The sequence below is a fragment of the Macrotis lagotis genome, chromosome 5 (genome assembly GCF_037893015.1).
Source record: "Macrotis lagotis isolate mMagLag1 chromosome 5, bilby.v1.9.chrom.fasta, whole genome shotgun sequence".
NCBI lineage: Eukaryota > Metazoa > Chordata > Mammalia > Peramelemorphia > Peramelidae > Macrotis > Macrotis lagotis.
The window spans coordinates 264,061,218-264,078,644 of NC_133662.1; the positions used below are offsets into that span (position 1 = coordinate 264,061,218).

Consider the following 17,427-nt stretch of genomic DNA (forward strand, 5'->3'; position numbering starts at 1 on the left):
GATAAAGCACCGACCCTGGAGTCAGGAGTACCTGGGTTCAAATCCAGTCTCAGACACTTAATAATTACCTAGCTGTGTGGCCTTGGGCAAGCCACTTAACCCCATTGCCTTGCAAAAAACCTAAAAAACAAAAAAATTCTCTTTTACTTTAACTCCCTCTAGTACCTTTGAAGACATTAAGACTTTAATAGACCATGGGAATCTTTTCCATCTTGTAAAATATAAGCATTTCTCAATTATCTAACTCCTTCCTTTACCTCAAATATATTTACATTTTTAGGGCAGCTAGGTGGTGCAATGGATAGAGCACTGGCCTTGGAGTCAGGAGGATGGGAGTTCGAATGTAACCTAACTGCGTGATCTTGGGTAAATCATTTAACCCTGATTACCTCACAGCTAGGACTGTCTTCAATCATCCTGATCCATATCTGACCACCACCAGATGACTCTGGAGGAGACAGTAAGGCTGGTGACTTAGCACAAATTCCCCTCACTCAAATCCCAATTCATTACATGTCATAGCGTCACCTCCCTGATGTCATGGTCTTCTTTGAGAATGAAGGACAAACATTTACATTTCTAAATTTCTCTTGACTCTTCTGATTGCTTTTCAGACTATCAGTTCACTTCAGGTCTTTCCATTAGGAATACTTAAATACCTTTTATTTTATGAAAGGTCTTTTTTTTCTCTTTTGGATTTTATTCAGCTTTGCAAGGTAATAAGTTTTCTTAGTTGTAAGGCTATTCACTCTGGCTTTTGGAATATATTCCAGAATTTTTTTTCTCATGATAATGGTAGCTTCAAATCTTCTTTTTGTTGAATTTTTGCTTTTGGCTACATAACAGTTTTTTTCCTTTGACAAAGCTCTGGACTATGACCAGCATGTTCCTTGGAGTTTTCATTTCACCATTCCTTTCAAGCAGTGATGAATGATTTTTTTTTCTACTTTCACTTTGTTGCCTAGGATTCAGGAATGAGAATTAGCCTTCAAACAGATCTCAACAAAGTTAATCAATAGATTCAAATTTATAAGAAACAAGGAATATGCAATACATTTTAGAACAATTTAAGCCACTAAAGCCTAAAACTTCACTAAAATGTTTGATACATATTGTATAGGATTTTAATTTTTTTCTTATATTCTTACTTATTTTTCAGTTTTATATTTCTTCTGCTAATTTAATAGAAAAATATACCAATTCTTTATAATTAAGATAAATGTCTCACTTTAATTCAGACACAGAATTATAAAATTTAAGAGCTGGATGATCTTTAGGAACATCTGATCCAACTTGTATCTGATGACTGTTAGGCGACCATACAGCTTATCCTTAGAGGGGTCTACTTATATTTTTTTTGGTTGGTTTTTTTTTTTAAGGTTTTTGCAAGGCAATGGGGTTAAGTGGCTTGCCCAAGGCCACACAGCTAGGTAATTGTTAAGTGTCTGAGACCAGATTTGAACCCAGGTACTCCTGACTCCAGGGCCAGTGCTTTATCCACTGCACCACCTAGCTGCCCCTAGAGGGGTCTACTTAGAGGAACTTTGCCACTCCCAGAGCCTTCTACTAGGTGGAAACTCTAATCATTCAGATATTTCCCCTCCAGCCAGGCTAAAATTTATCTCGTTTTAACTTGCACCCATAACTCTCCATTTGGTCTTCCCCACAGTTGTCTTTTTTGCATAGAGAACTAACTTTGGAACCAGGAAAATCAGAACCTCTGACTCATCCTGGTTGACCAATCTGAATGAATGAATTCACTTATCCCTGCATCAGGTGTCTTGGTCAATGGAGGAAATTCCTCATGAAGAACTTCCTCTGTCAATTAAGTCATAGAGTGTGTAAAAGATTTCTCCCAACTAAAGGTACTATTCCTTTTATGGAATCTGAGACCATTTCCATACTAGAATGTGACTCTCAGTCCCTGGCTGACTAGGGAAGTTTATTTATTCTTTGTCTTCTGGATTCCTGAGAATAACTTCATAGAGTCTTTATTGGCCAGGTAAAGTGACATGTCCAAGGTCACACAGCAAAGTAAGTATTAAGTATCTGAGGCCAGATTTGAAGTCAGGTCCTCCCAACTTCAGGGCTGGTGTTCTTTCCATTGCATCACCTAGCTGCCCCTATCCTAGTAACTTTTAAAGTTGAGCTGTTCTCTAGTTCCCCTATTTGAAACTGGGGGATGAATTTTATAATTTATCACTCTTAAGTTTCTTATGAATTTTATTGATTTAGTTAGTTGAGATGTCTTTAAAGGTTAATTCTCATGTATACTATTAGCTATTTCTCCAAAGGTTATATTATTTCTATATTTCATTAGATTATCATATACTTATTCAAGCCATTTTTTAATATAATAGATCATTGGATATTTTAAAAGATATATTCCTTATATTTTGCATGGGTATATTTATTTATAATAGATTTGATTTTCTTCCCTTCTCAATGGATAGAGAGGGGTTTGGTGTGAGAAAATTCAGAATGAAAATAAACCTGAATTTTAAAAACTGAAAACTGAAATGAAATGTTAATTCTGTATTTCATCAAAATATGAAGTTAACTCCTAACATAGGAAAAAACCCTAAAATTCGAATGCAAACTTAATTTTTGGATTTTAGGGTTTGTCATTTTTATTTTCATATCAAGTGCTATTATTTGTAATCCCCAGCAGTTCTTGATTGGACTCTTTTAAAAAAATTAATTTGTCAGTTGACAACAATGAATTTGTATTTTTACACTGGCAGTCAATAAATCCTATGTTTAATTTGGGTTTTTTCTTCAAAGTTTTTGATGATTTAAAATGTTTTTACACACAGACTGTGTGTGTGTGTGTGTGTGTGTGTGTGTGTGTGTGTATGACTATGCTTTACCTCAATTTATAATGGGTTGATTCCTTTCATTTTCCCAATTTGGGGAAAGCATAGTAATTCTTAAAAATTTCTCCAATTGCTTGTATTCTTCAAAATCTCTCTTTTATCCTCCTGAGTCCAGCGCTGGTGGCTCTGTCTACTCTGCCACCTAGCTGCCCCTGTCTCTTTTATCTACATACATTCTAAGTTTTGTATATATTTTCATTTGAGTGATTTTTCTCTGCTAATTTTCCCTTCCTTAATGTGACTTTCTACTTACTGTTTCTACAAAAGATAATTTGATTTTCTATTACATGTTGTTTTATAGTCTTCTGTAATTGCTTGAATGAACTAGAATATAACTCACTTAATTCTAGGGTTCTTTTGCTATCTTTTCATCTGCCTTTGCCTTCAGTTCACACCAATATTCCTTGTTCTGCCTAGTTGAAATTAAGCATCATTGTCCTTCCTGAAATAGACAGAAATGGGAACTTGATCCAAAGAAGGTTCCTTGCTCTCAGTCCTGAATCAGTGGTGAGTGACTCTTTTTTTTTTCAGGTTCCTTTTGTAATGAGATCGAATTTAAAACAAGAAACTCAAATCTGACACAGAGCATTTGCACAGAAACATCATCCAAGAAGAAACTTCCAGAAGGTGCAGCATGGCATTGCAGGATGGACAAAGCTGGAGAATATGATGTTAGTGTAGAACAACCAAAGGACAACCTGGAGAGACAGTCTAGACAAGTAACAATTACTCCCAGAGAAAACTTTAACAAAGGAAATGACCTTCAAGATAATATATTTGGGAAAGATTTTCCTGCCCTAAATACTCATAATACATTCTCCTTAGGGAAGAATGTTTCTAAATATACCAAATGCAAGAAACCCTTTAGGTACCACTCAGATCTAATTAAATGTCATAGAATACATGCTGGAGAAAACCAGTATAAGCACAATAAAAGTGGCAAAGCCATTGGTGGAAGGTCAAGTTTTGTGGGCCAACAGAATAGAGACATACATGAGAACGAGCAATGTGAAAAAGCCTTTGCCTACAAGAGAAGCTTAACTAAACAGAAAAGAATTCATGTTAGAGAGAAAACTTTTGAATGTAATAAATGTGGCAAAGTCTTCAGTAAGAAGGAATGCTTTAATAGACACAAGAGGACTCATATTAAAGAGAAACTTTTTGAGTGTACAACTTGTAGGAAAACCTTTAATAATAAGGAAAGCCTTCATAGACATCAGAGAATTCACACTGGAGAGAAACCTTTTGAATGTGATGAATTTACTAAATACTTTAACCATAGGAAAAGCTTTTTTCACCTAAAAACTTATTCTAGAAAGAAACTCTTGGGATGTAAAGAGTGTGGGAAAACCTTCAGTGACAGTCAAATACTCAAAAGTCACCAAGGCATTCATACTGGGAAGAAATCCTTTGAAAGTAAGGAGCGTGGGAAAGTTTTCAGTGACAAGGAAAACCATATTAGACAAGAGGGAAATCACACTGAAAAGAAATCCTTTTCTTGTCATGAGGGTGGGAAAACTTTAAGGCACAGAAGAACCCTTATCACACATCAGAAAAGTCATACTGTAGAGAAACGCTTTGTATGTAATGAATGTGGGAAAGGATTCAGGAATAGGGCAAACCTGGCTACACATCAGAGAACTCATACTGGAGAGAAACCCTTTAAATGTATTGACTGTGGGAAAGCTTTCAATGAGAAAGGAAGCCTTAATAAACATCAGAGAATCCATACTGGAGAGAAACCCTTTGTATGTAATGAATGTGGAAAAGCTTTCAGTAGGAGGGCAACCCTTACTTCACATCAGCGAAACCGTCATAGAGAGAAAATCTTTAAATGTTATGAATGTGGAAAAGCTTTCAGTGAGAAAGAAAACCTTAATAAACATCAGAAAATTCATACTGGAGATAAATCCTTTGAATGTAATGACTGTGGGAAAACTTTTTGTGGGAAGGGAAGCCTTCATAAACATCAGAAAACTCATACTGGAGAGAAACCATTCGAATGTAGTGTCTGTGGGAAAGCTTTCAGTGAGAAAGGAAGCCTTAATAAACATAAGAAAACTCATACTGGAGAAAAACCCTTTGAATGTAATGACTGTGGGAAAGCTTTCAGTGAGAAAGGAAACCTTAATAACCATCAGAGAACTCATACTGGAGAAAAACCTTTTGAATGTAATTTTTGTGGGAAAGCTTTCACTCAGAAGGGAAGCCTTAATTATCATCAGAGAACTCATACTGGAGAGAAACCCTTTAAATGTAATGACTGTGGGAAAGCTTTCAGTTTGAAGGGAAGCCTTAAAATACATCAGAGAACTCACAATGGAGAGAAATCTTTTGAAAATAATGACTGTGGGAAAACTTTCAATGACAAAGGAAACCTCAGTAACCATCAGAGAACTCATACTGGAGATAAACCATTCAAATGTAATGACTGTGGAAAAGCTTTCACTCAGAAGAGAAGACTTAAATACCACAAGAGAACTCACACTGGAGAGAAGCCTTTTGCATGTAATAACTGTGGGAAAGCTTTCAGTGAGAAGGGAAGTCTTAATAAACATCAGACAACTCATACAGGAGAGAAACCCTTTAAATGTAATGACTGTGGGAAATTGTTCAGGTTGAAGGGAAGCCTTAATTACCATCAGAGAACTCATACTAGGGAAAAAGCTTTTAGTGCAAAGGGAAGCCTTAACCATCAGAGAATTCATACTAGAGAAAAACCCTTTAAATGTGATGTCTGTGGGAAAGCTTTCAGTTTGAAGGGAAGCCTTAAAATACATCAGAGAACTCATACTGGAGAGAGACCCTTTAAATGTAATGACTGTGGGAAAGCTTTCAGTGAGAAGGGAAGCCTTAATAAGCATCAGAAAACTCATACTGGAGAGAAACCATTTGAATGTAATGACTGTGGGAAAACTTTTGGTGAGAAGGGAAGCCTTAGAATACATCAGAGAACTCATACTGGAGAAAAACCATATTCATGTAATGACTGTGGGAAAACTTTCACTCAGAAAGGAAGCCTTAATTATCATCAGAGAACTCATACTGGAGAAAAACCTTTTGCATGTAATGACTGTGGGAAAGCTTTCAGTGAGAAAGGAAGCCTTAATAAGCATCAGAGCACTCATACTGGAGAGAAACCCTTTAAATGTAATGACTGTGGGAAATTGTTCAGGTTGAAGGGAAGCCTTAATTACCATCAGAGAACTCATACTAGAGAGAAACCCTTAGAGTACAATGACTGTGAGAAAGCTTTGATGGAGAAGGGAAGCCTTAATGATAATCCGAGAATTCTTACTGGAGAGAGACCCTTTAAATGTAATGCCTGTGGGAAAGCTTTCAGTGAGAAGGGAAGCCTTAATAAACATCAGAAAACTCATACTGGAGAGAAACCATTTGAATGTAATGAATGTGGGAAAGCTTTCAGTGAGAAAGGAAACCTCAATAACCATCAGAGAACTCATACTGGAGAAAAACCCTTTGAATGTAATGTCTGTGGGAAAACTTTCAGTCAGAAGGGAAGCCTTAATTACCATAAGAGAACTCATACTGGAGAAAAACCTTTTGAATGTAATGACTGTGGGAAAGCTTTCAGTGAGAAAGGAAGCCTTAATAAACATCAGAGCACTCATACTGGAGAAAAACCCTTTGAATGCAATGACTGTGGGAAATTGTTCAGGCTGAAGGGAAGCCTTAATTACCATCAGAAAACTCATACTGGAGAGAAACCCTTTGCATGTAATGAATGTGGGAAAGCTTTCAGTGAAAAAGGAAGCCTTAATAAACATCAGAGCACTCACACTGGAGAGAAACCCTTTGAATGCAATGACTGTGGGAAATTATTCAGGCTGAAAGGAAGTCTTAATTACCATCAGAGAATTCATACTGGAGAGAAACCTTTTGAATGTAATGAATGTGGGAAAGGTTTCAGTGAAAAAGGAAGCCTTAATAAACATCAGAGCACTCACACTGGAGAGAAACCCTTTGAATGCAATGACTGTGGGAAATTGTTCAGGCTGAAAGGAAGTCTTAATTACCATCAGAGAAGTCATACTAGAGAGAAACCCTTAGGATACAATAACCAAGGAAGTTTTCATTGACAAGGGAAACCTAAATAAATATTAGGCTACTCATACTAAGAGTATAAGAATATGGAAAGCCCTTCATTATGTGAGCAATTACTTTTGAAATGAGAGAACTCACATTGGAGTGGAAACTCATTTCATGGAATTGAATGGGAAAGAACTTCAAGAAGGCAAACTTTGCTAGACAGGGGAAAAATCATAATAGAAATTCTTTGCATGTAATATAACCTATTCTTCAGTAGGATGGCAACCTTCATTGCCCAGAGAATTCAAACTATTAAATACACCTTTGAATATAGAGAACATTCATTAAGAGGGAGATACCCAAAAATTGCAGAGAACTAAAACTATACAGAAACTCTGCTTGTAATAAATGTAAGAAAGTCTTCAAAGAGAAGCTTCTTGAATCCTAAAAACTGTAAAGTTTAAAAATATAGTATTAAAATAAAATGACAAAAATATAAGTTAGATGTGAAACTTTATTCTCTGGGATTTATCGTTTACCTATAGGTGGAGACCATCTGTCTAAGATCATCATTCAGACTGAAGAAGATAGAGCCATATTGGTCCAAATACAAAGGAGAAGGGAAATCATTAACCTCCTGGATGGCCTGGCAATGAAGTTACACAATCTTAAGTAACCCAATTGATTCTCATAGCCTATCATCCTTATACAACACTATCTGATTAATTATCTCTTCCTGAACTTTAAGCATTACCAACATCCTGATCATTATCTTCTTGAATTTGAAATTAAAAGGTCACTCAATAGATAGAGTACTGGCCTTGGGGTCAGGACAGGAGTTTGAACCTAGCCTCAGATACTTGACACTTATTAGTTAGTGATGTGTACCCCACCCCAACAATGTCCAGCTCCTTGGCACCCATCTTTACCAGTGGGTTAACAGCATCAAAGTCCACCAGGAGACAAATGAAACACACAAAAACACATTAAACACATTTAAGATATTAAAAAAACATTTTGCATTGTTCTACACCCATACTACACTATCTTTGTAAAGTACAGGAGATGGACTAGGTAGTCTTCTCAAAATTTGATTTAGTTTTTATCACTTCTATATTTGGATTTCTGATTGCTTGATTTCTCCAATTTTCAATATTTTCTCCATTGTACTTACATTAGTTTTATGTTTTAAAATAAATGGAAAGTTCTGTTTAGTAGTCCTCTTTTTTATTTCATTTGTATCATATTAATATATGATTTTAGAGAAATAATTTATCCTCTTGAAACCTGCATTAACTGCATCCTCAGGGTCACCCCTTGACCCCTCCCCCTGCTTCCTCCCTACACTGAAACTGTGCTAGGTTCCCTGTAAAGATTCTGTTTTCACGTCTCCACACTGGATCCATGTTGATCCAGTCCAACCATCCACTTTGTGGCTGTTTCCTTTCCCCTTTCTTACCTGTCTTGGATATTCTCACCTACCTAGCTTGTAACTGTTTCTCTTTTGCTTAACTTCACTACTTTTATTAAAATTCACTCTTTTAATTTGCTGTCTCCTAAGAACTCTGAACAAATTTGTAATTTTTGCAGTAACTTGTGAATTAAAATTTGCCTTTTCTTTAACCCTCCTGAATCATAGAGCCTGATGATTTCTTCAGTGATGAACAAACACCCACCAATCCTTGTAAGCCTCTCTCCTCCTAGCCATTCTCCCTGTGTCTTAAGGCATGGTCTGCTTTTGTAAAGGTGCTGTGTGGTGCTTACTAATAACGTATATTTTAATATACATGTATACATTTGGTATACATTTTATATTTCTATACATTTAGAAACTACATAATTTTTTAACTCTAAATTCAGCAACAATTCTGTACTTTGTCATTATCTTCCTATCAATTTGTCTAGTGTAAGGATGTTGAATCGTTGCCTGTGGGTTCTTTAAGCAAAATGTAGTTTCTTTATTTCTCTTTTGAGATCATGAATGTTTATTTTTAATTAGTATGGCAGCATGCTTGTGTAATTCCAACTTTTAATAGTTACCTAATGCAGACAAATTTTACTCCAGTCTCTCATTTTGTTTCTGTGTAACATACCTACTGGATCGTGGGGCTATATTATCTTAGTCCTTTTGACACTTGTATTTTATTAGATTTAGTTCAGTCTTGTCCTACTCATATATAAATAGGAGCTAAACTATTCATAAGGATCCCTTTAAGGTCACATACTGACTTATTTTTAAAATGTAATGTTATTTCTTTTATTATGTTTTTATTATTTTTCTCAATTATGTTTTATTCTGCTTTGGGTTGCATGAAGGAATGTTTTGGACCATGTTTTTTTTTAGAAAGAATTTGAGTTTTACAATTTTTCCCCCATTCTTGCTTACCTCCCCCATCCCCCCAACAGAAGGCAGTCTGTTAGTCTTTACATTGTTTCCATGGTATATATTGATCTCAGATGAATGTGATGAGAGAGAAATCATATCCTTAAGGAAGAAAAATAAAGTATGAGAGATAGCACAATTACATAAGATAAGGTTTCTTTTTTTTCTAATTTGAAGGTAATAGTCTTTGGTCTTTGTTCCAAGTTCACAATTCTTTCTCTGAATACAGGTGGGGATTCTCCATTGCAGATAGCTCCAAATTGTCCCTGGTTGTTGCACTGATGGAATGAGCAAGTCCATCAAGGTTGATCATCACCCCACAAGACTGAACTAAATCTAATAAAATACAAGTGTCAAAAGGACTAAGATAATATAGCCCCACGATCCAGTAGGTATGTTACACAGAAACAAAATGAGAGACTGGAGTAAAAGTTGTCTGCATTAGGTAATCCTGTTAGGATGTACAATGTTCTTTTGGTTCTGCTCATCTCACTCAGCATCAGTTCATGCAGATCCCTTCAGGCTTCCCTGAATTCCCATCCCTCCTGGTTTCTAATAGAACGATAGTGGGGCAGCTAGGTGGCACAGTCGATAAAGCACCGGCCCTGGAATCAGGAGTACCTGAGTTCAAATCTGGCCTCAGACACTTAATAATTACCTAGCTGTGTGGCTTTGGGCAAGCCACTTAACCCCATTGCCTTGCGAAAACCTAAAAAAAAAAAAAAAAAAAACAACAATAGTGTTCCATCACATACATATGCCACAGTTTGCTAAGCCATTCCCCAGTTGAAGGACATTCACTTAATTTCCAGTTCTTTGCCACCACAAACAGGGCTGCTATGAATATTTTTGTACAAGTGATGTTTTTACCCTTTTTCATCATCTCTTCAGGGTATAGACCCAGTAGTGGTATTGCTGGATCAAAGGGTATGCATATGTTTGTTGCCCTTTGGGCATAATTCCAAATTGCTCTCCAGAAAGGTTGGATGAGTTCATAGCTCCACTAACAGTGTATTAGTGTCTCAGATTTTGGATCATGTTCTTAATATTTCTTGTTTATTCCCTTTACATACAAAGTTGTATGTTAGATTTTTAAAATCTTCCTTTTTTAAGTCAGTACTTTATTCCTAGAATTAATTTTTATTAAACTGTTTTGATAACAATAACATTCTTTCTTGGACTTCTGACCAAATGATTTAGAGAAGCTGGACACTGTTTTAAGCTCTCCTGACTTAAAAGATTCAAGTCTCTTAACACATTTTGCATCAACAGAACTCCCAAATTAACAGTGGGATATCTTCCAGCAAGGTCTGTCATGGGGGACCATGGGTGTGTCCAGGGAAGAGAATGAAGACTCAGCACATGGGCTGCAAGGTGAGATGGGATTAACTTGAGAACCTCAGCAGTGAGAGCTTTTGTGGTATGGTCAAACTCCAGTATGGCTGTCCAGGATATCCATTTGGCCAATGCAACTAGTCTGAACAACCCGCACTGCAATGTGGGAAGTCCTACAACTGGATTATGTGAGGACAGACTTGATTCAGCCCCAGGGTTAGGGAGATGGGATGGGGGCTGATATTCCCAACAGATAATCCAGAGAAAGCTTCTGGCATTTCTTACTGGTTGGTCCAGTGACTCCCTGGAGTTCCTAACTCCAATAAGCAAAGCCTCTAAACCCTCAACAGGTAAAGTCTGTGAACAAGTCCCTCTCCCAACACAAGATGCTAGAAAAAAGGTAATAAATTCCAAAATGAAGACTGACCATCACAAAGCAGGGTCTACTGAATGTTACCTTGGAGATAAGAATATTAGCTCCGAAATGAAGGACAAAAGGGACCCTATATGTGAAGCTTTAGAGGAGAGAGAATATGAATTGGTCTCCACCCCAGAAAGACTTCCTAGAAGAACTCAGAAAGGAGTTTAAAAATTAAATGGAAAAATCGGAAAAATTAACATCTTGCAACAACAAAAAATAGAGAAGAAAAATTCTTTAAAAATACAATTGGACAAATGAAAAAAAGAAAATTCCTCTCAAAAACAAAATTGGGCAAATGGAAAAAAGTAACTCCTTTAAATAGAGAATTTACCAAATAGAAAAGAAGATGCAAAAGCTTAAATGAAGGAAAAAAACTTGAAAAACGGATTGGGACTACTGGCAGCTAATAACTAAATGAGACATCAAAAATCTGTTAAAACAATTTTTTAAAAATGAAAAATAGAAGAAAATGCAAAATACTTCATTGGCAAAACTGACCTAGAAAATAGATCTAGGGGGTGGCTAGGTAGTGCAGTGGATAGAGCACTGGCCTTGGAGTCAGGAGTACCTGAGTTCAAATCTGGCCTCAGACACTTAATAATTACCTAGCCGTTTGGCCTTGGGCAAGCCACTTAACCCCATTGCCTTGAAAAACCTAAAAAAAAAAAATAGATCTAGGGGAGACAGTTTAAAAATTTTAGAAATCAGGGGCAGCTAGCTGGCATGGAAGATAGAGCACCAGCCCTGGAGTCGGAAGGACCTGAGTTCAAATCCAGCATCAGACAGTTAATAATTACCTAGCTGTGTGTCCTTGGGCAAGTCACTTAATCCCATTTCCTGAAAGAAAGACCTTTAGGAACCTCAGACAGATAAAGCATCTGGACTCCATTCTTCAGGTATCAATAAGAACTGCCCTAATTTCTGGAACCAGAGGGCAAAATAATCATTGGAAGTATCCATTAATCACCTCCTGAAGGATTCCTGTTAGGGACTGTTGTGTATAGGAGCACTGTAAATTATCTTCACCTGGTGTCCTTGAGCACCAGAGCCTTATTTTACTAAGTGCCAGGGGAGTGGGAGTGGATTAGAGACTGGGGAGGTATTTAAGCACTGGTATTTGGTTCAATTAATGGAGACCTAGGAGACCTTTGGTGCACAAAGGGAGAACTTGTTTTTCTTGTCTCCTGTCCCTCCAGTGTTCACCTGGGGAAGATTGAGGGAGTCCAGAAAGGGGCTCAACAGATTCTGAGATGAAAACACCAAGGAATATTGTGACAGAACTCTAGAATTAGATCAAGGAGAAAGTAAGTAGCTAGAAGAAAGTAGTTCAAATACCAAGGAGCCACAGTCAGGATTACACAGAACCTGGCGGCATCAACATTAAAGGATCAGTGGCAGCTAGGTGGTGCAGTGAACAGAGCACTGGCCCTGGAGTCAGGAGTACCTGAGTTCAAATCTGGCCTCAGACACTTAATAATTACCTAGTTGTGTGGCCTTGGGCAAGCCACTTAACCCTATTGCCTTGCAAAACTTAAAAAAACCCATTAAAGGATCAAAGGGCTTGGAATATGATATTCCAGAGAACAAGGGAGCTTAGATTACAACCAAGAAACGATTATCCACAAAAACTGAGCTTTCTCTTTCAGGGAAAAAAGATGAACACATTAACAAAATAGGTGGTTTTCAAACTTTCCAGATGAAAAGACCAGAGCCAAACAGAAAATCTGATCTTCAAACAGGTGATTCAAAAGATACATAGAAAGGAAAATGGGGAAAAGAAAAAAACTTCGATCCAATAAGATTAAGCTGGTTACATCTCTACCAGGGAGGAAGCTTCTCATAACTCTTGAGAACTCTAATAGAGAGGAATACTTAAGCTGAATGTATGGACATTTATGGTATGTCCATGACTTTGATGGAATGATTTTTAAAAAATAGGACATTAAAAAAGCGGGGGGGGGGGGGGGGGGGGAGCCTGTAAAAAGACTGCAGGAAAGGGAAGGTAGTATGGAGCAAATTAGATCACATGAAGAGGTGCAGAGGGCCTTATAGGAATAGAGGGAATGAAGGGAGGAGGTGGGACCCACCTGAATCTTATTCTTATTGGAATTTTCTCAAAGATGGATTAACCTACTCATCTCAGTTTTTAATCTTACCTTTCAAGTATTAGGAGGGGACAGAGAGGGGGGAGGGAAGGAGGGACTAATGGAAAGGAAGGGGGAAAAGGAAGGAGAAAGAAAGGGCAAGTGGTAGATAAAAGTGGGGAACATATTAAAGAAGGTGATATTTAGAAGCAAAACAATGCAAAAAGGGAAAAAATGCAAATGGAAGGGGGATAGCATGGAGGGTAATAATAATAATAATTATAAATGTGAATGGGATGAACACTCCCATCAAATGTAAGCAGGTAGCAGGGTGGATTAAAAACCATGTGAACAAAGATACAAAGTAAAGGTAAAAGGCCATAGCAGAATATTTTATGCTTCATCTGAAATGGAAAGAAGCGAAGGTACACATTCCATGCAAGTTATTATTTTTTCACTCATGAAAATTCAAACCACAGATGGACCACCCTGTGTCATGGCATAAACCCTCATAATCAGGTGCAGAAAGGTAGAAATTTTAATGTCATAGGGCAAAAAAAAAAAACATGCAATAAAGGATCGTGGAGAGAAAGACCTAAAACTAATTGGAAACTAAAAAACCTAATTTTAAAGAATGAGTGGATTAAATAACAAATAATAGAAAGAATTAATAATTTCATACAAGACAATGACAATAACAAGACAACAAAACTTAGGGGATACAACCTAAACAGTTATTAAGGGATATATCTCTAAATGCTTACATGAATAAAATAAAGAGGTCCAATGAGCTGAGCATACAACTAAAAAAGAGAATAAATTAAAGATCACTAAATACAAAATTAGAAATTCTGAAAATTAAAGGTAAAGTTAATAAAAATAGCAAAAAAGTATTAAACTAATAATACCAAGAGTTGGCTTTATGAGGGAAATAGAATAAATAAAACTTTATTTAATTTGACTTAAAAAGAAAGAAAAGCAAATTACCAGGATCAAAACTGAAAAAGATGAATTCACCATCAATGAGGAAGAAATTAAAGTAATAATTGAGAACTCTTTTGCCCAAATATATGCCAGAAAAATTTGAAATGAATGTTTACAAAAATATAAACTGCCCAGGTTAACAGAAGAGGAAATTAAATACTTAACTTGTTCAATTTTTTTCTGAGATGGGATTTATCAATGAACTCCCTAAGAAAAAAACATACAGGGTCAGATGGATTCACAAATGAATTTTTTTTTAGTTTGTTTCATATTATTACAATAATCTTGTGAAAGTAAACATTAAAAGCCCCTCCCCCCAATAAAGATAGAGAAACCTCAAAAATAGAGAGAAAAAAAGGTGTACTTCAGTCTGTATTCAGATTCCATTGCCTGTCTCTGGCATGAGTTGCCTTCTTTATCATAAGTCCACCAGAGAAGTTGCCTCGATATCTTTTCTCACAGTTGCTATTTTTAACTATATTTCCCTTCACTCTATTCCTCCCCTCTCATTTATTCTATTCTCTCTCTCGCCTTTCACCTTCTGTCTGCTCCCATGATCTTTCCTCACCTAATCCCCCTTCCCATCCCCTTATCCCATCCCTTTCCTCTCATTTTTCTTTAGGGTAAGATAGATTTTTAAACCCTATTGCAGAGCAGCTAGGTGGCGCAGTGGATAAAGCACCAGCCCTGGAGTCAGGAGTACCTCGGTTCAAATCTAGCCTCAGACATTTAATAATTACCTAGCTGTGTGGCCTTGGGCAAGCCACTTAAGCATTTGCCTTGCAAAAACCTAAAAAAATAAAAAATAAACCCTATTGAGATGTTATTTCCTCTCTGAGCCATTTCTGATGAGAACAAAGGCTCACTCATTCCCCCTCACCTTCCCCCCTTCCAAGCTGTTGCAAAAACTTTTTCTTGACTCTTATGTGAAATGTTCTTAGCCCATTCTACCTCTCCTTTCTCTTCCTCACAGTCCTTTACTTTGTCATCCATTGACTCCATAGTTATTCTATATTATACCATTATATTCAGCTCCCTCCTGTGCCTTATATATGCTCCTTCTAGCTGCTCTTACAAATGAGTTCATGTGAGTTACAAGTATCTTCTTTCTATGCAGGAATTCAGGCAGTTCAGCATCATTAAGTTCCTCATTGTTTCACCCCCTCTATGGTTCACCTGAGTCCTGTACTTGGAGATCAAACTTTCTGTTCAGCTCTAGTCATTTGAACAGGAAAGTTTGAAAGTCCCCTGTTTCACTGAAAGCCCATCTTTTCCCATGAAAGAGAATGATCCATTTTGCTGGGTAATTGATTCTCGGTTATAAACCAAGCCCTTTTGCCTTCTGGAGTATCGTGTTTCAAGCCCTACAAGCCCTTAATGTCCACACTGCCAAATCCTATGTATTGCTGTACTATTAGTTGAATTTTTTGTTTCTGGAAGCTTGTAGTATTCTCTCTTGAACTTGGGAGTTGTGGAATTTTGCTGTAACATTCCAGGGAGTTTTTCCTTTTGGGATCTCTTTCAGAAGATAATCAGTGGATTCCCCTCAATTTCTATATTACTCTCTCTAGAATCTCAGGACAATTTTGCAGCATTATTTCTTTTTTTTTTTTGAATTATAAAGATTTTATTTATTTTGAGTTTTACAAGTTTTCCCCTAATCTTAGTTCCCTCCCCCCACCCCCACAGAAGGCATTTTGCCAGTCTTTGCATTGTTTCCATGATATACATAGTTCCAAATTGAATCTTATCCTTAAGGAAGAACTATAAAGTATAAGAGATAGCAAGATCAGACAATAAAATATCAGGTTTTTTTTCTAAAATAAAGGTAATAGGGGCGCCTAGGTGGCACAGTGCGTAGAGCACCAGCCTTGGAGTCAGGAGGACCTGAGTTCAAATCCGACCTCAGACACTTAATAATTACCTAGCTGTGTGGCCTTGGGCAAGCCACTTAACCACATTGCCTTGCAGCAAAAAAAAAACTAAAAAAAAATTTAATTAATTAATTAAAGGTCCTTGGTCTTTGTTCAAACTCCACAGTTCTTTCTCTGGATACAGATGGTATTCTCCATTACAGAGAGCCCCAAATTGTCCCTGATTGTTGCACTGATGGAATGAGCAAGTCCATCAAAACTGATCATAACCCCCATGTTGCTGTTAGGGTATACAGTATTTTTCTGGTTCTGCTCATCTCACTCAGCATTAGTTCATGCAAATCCCTACAGGCTTCCCTGAATTCCCATCCCTCCTGATTTCTAATAAAACAGTAGTGTTCCATGACATACATATACCACAGTTTGCTAAGCCATTCCACAATTGAAGGACATTTACTTGATTTCCATTTTTTTGCCACCACAAACAGGGCTGCTATAAATATTTTTGTACAAGTAATGTTTTTGCCCTTTTTCATCATCTCTTCAGGGTATAGACCCAGTAGTGGTATTGCTGGATCAAAGGGTATGCACATTTTTGTTGCCCTTTGGGCATAATTCCAAATTTCTCTCCAGAAAGGTTGGATGAGTTCACAGCTCCACCAACAAAGCCTTAGTGTCCCAGATTTCCCACAATCCTTCCAACAATGATCATTATCCTTTCTGGTCATATTGACCAGTCTGAGAGGTGTGAGGTGGTACCTCAGAGAAGCTTTAATTTGCATTTCTCTAATAAGTAATGATTTAGAGCAATTTTTCATATTACTATGGATTGGTTTGATCTCATCTGCAAATTGCCTTTACATATCCTTGGACCATTTGTCAATTGGGGAATGACTTTTTTTTTTAAATTTGACTCAGGGTGGCTAGTGGCGCAGTGGATAGAGCACTGGCCCTGGAGTCAGGAGGGCCTGAGTTCGAATCTTACCTCAGACACTTAATAATTACCTAGCTGTGTGACCCCGGGCAAGCCACTAACACCATTTGCCTTGCAAAATCCTAAAAAAAATAAAAACCTAGCTGTGTGGCCTTGAGCAAACTACTTAACCCCATTTGCCTTGCAAAATCCTAAAAAAAAGAAAAAAGAGAAAGAAAAAAATTTGACTCAGTTCTCTGTATATTTTAGAAATTAGTCCTTTGTCAGAAATACTAGTTCTAAATATTGTTTCCCAGTTTACATTTCTTTTGATCTTGGTTACAGTGGTTTTATCTGTGCAAAAGCTTTTTAATTTAATGTAATCGAAATTATGTAGTTTGTTTTTTAGTGATGGTCTCCATCTCTTCCTTAGTCATAAACTGCTTCCCTTTCCATAGATCTGACAGGTAAGCTAGTCCTTGATCTTCTAGTTTACTTATAGTATTG

At 37.0% G+C, this 17,427-nt stretch overlaps 1 protein-coding gene across 5 annotated transcripts in view; it reads left to right on the plus strand.

Annotated features, from left to right (window-relative positions):
• Positions 1-7,353, plus strand: part of LOC141489082 (uncharacterized) — a 28,975-nt gene extending 21,622 nt beyond the window's left edge. For all 5 annotated transcript variants that reach the window (XM_074189728.1, XM_074189724.1, XM_074189726.1 and 2 more), the window contains one exon: positions 3,408-7,353. In XM_074189728.1, coding sequence (XP_074045829.1) covers positions 3,408-6,976 — 3,569 coding nt within the window. In that variant the 3' untranslated portion in view covers positions 6,977-7,353. The remainder of the gene's footprint in view (positions 1-3,407) is intronic.
• Positions 7,354-17,427: the final 10,074 nt, after the last annotated feature.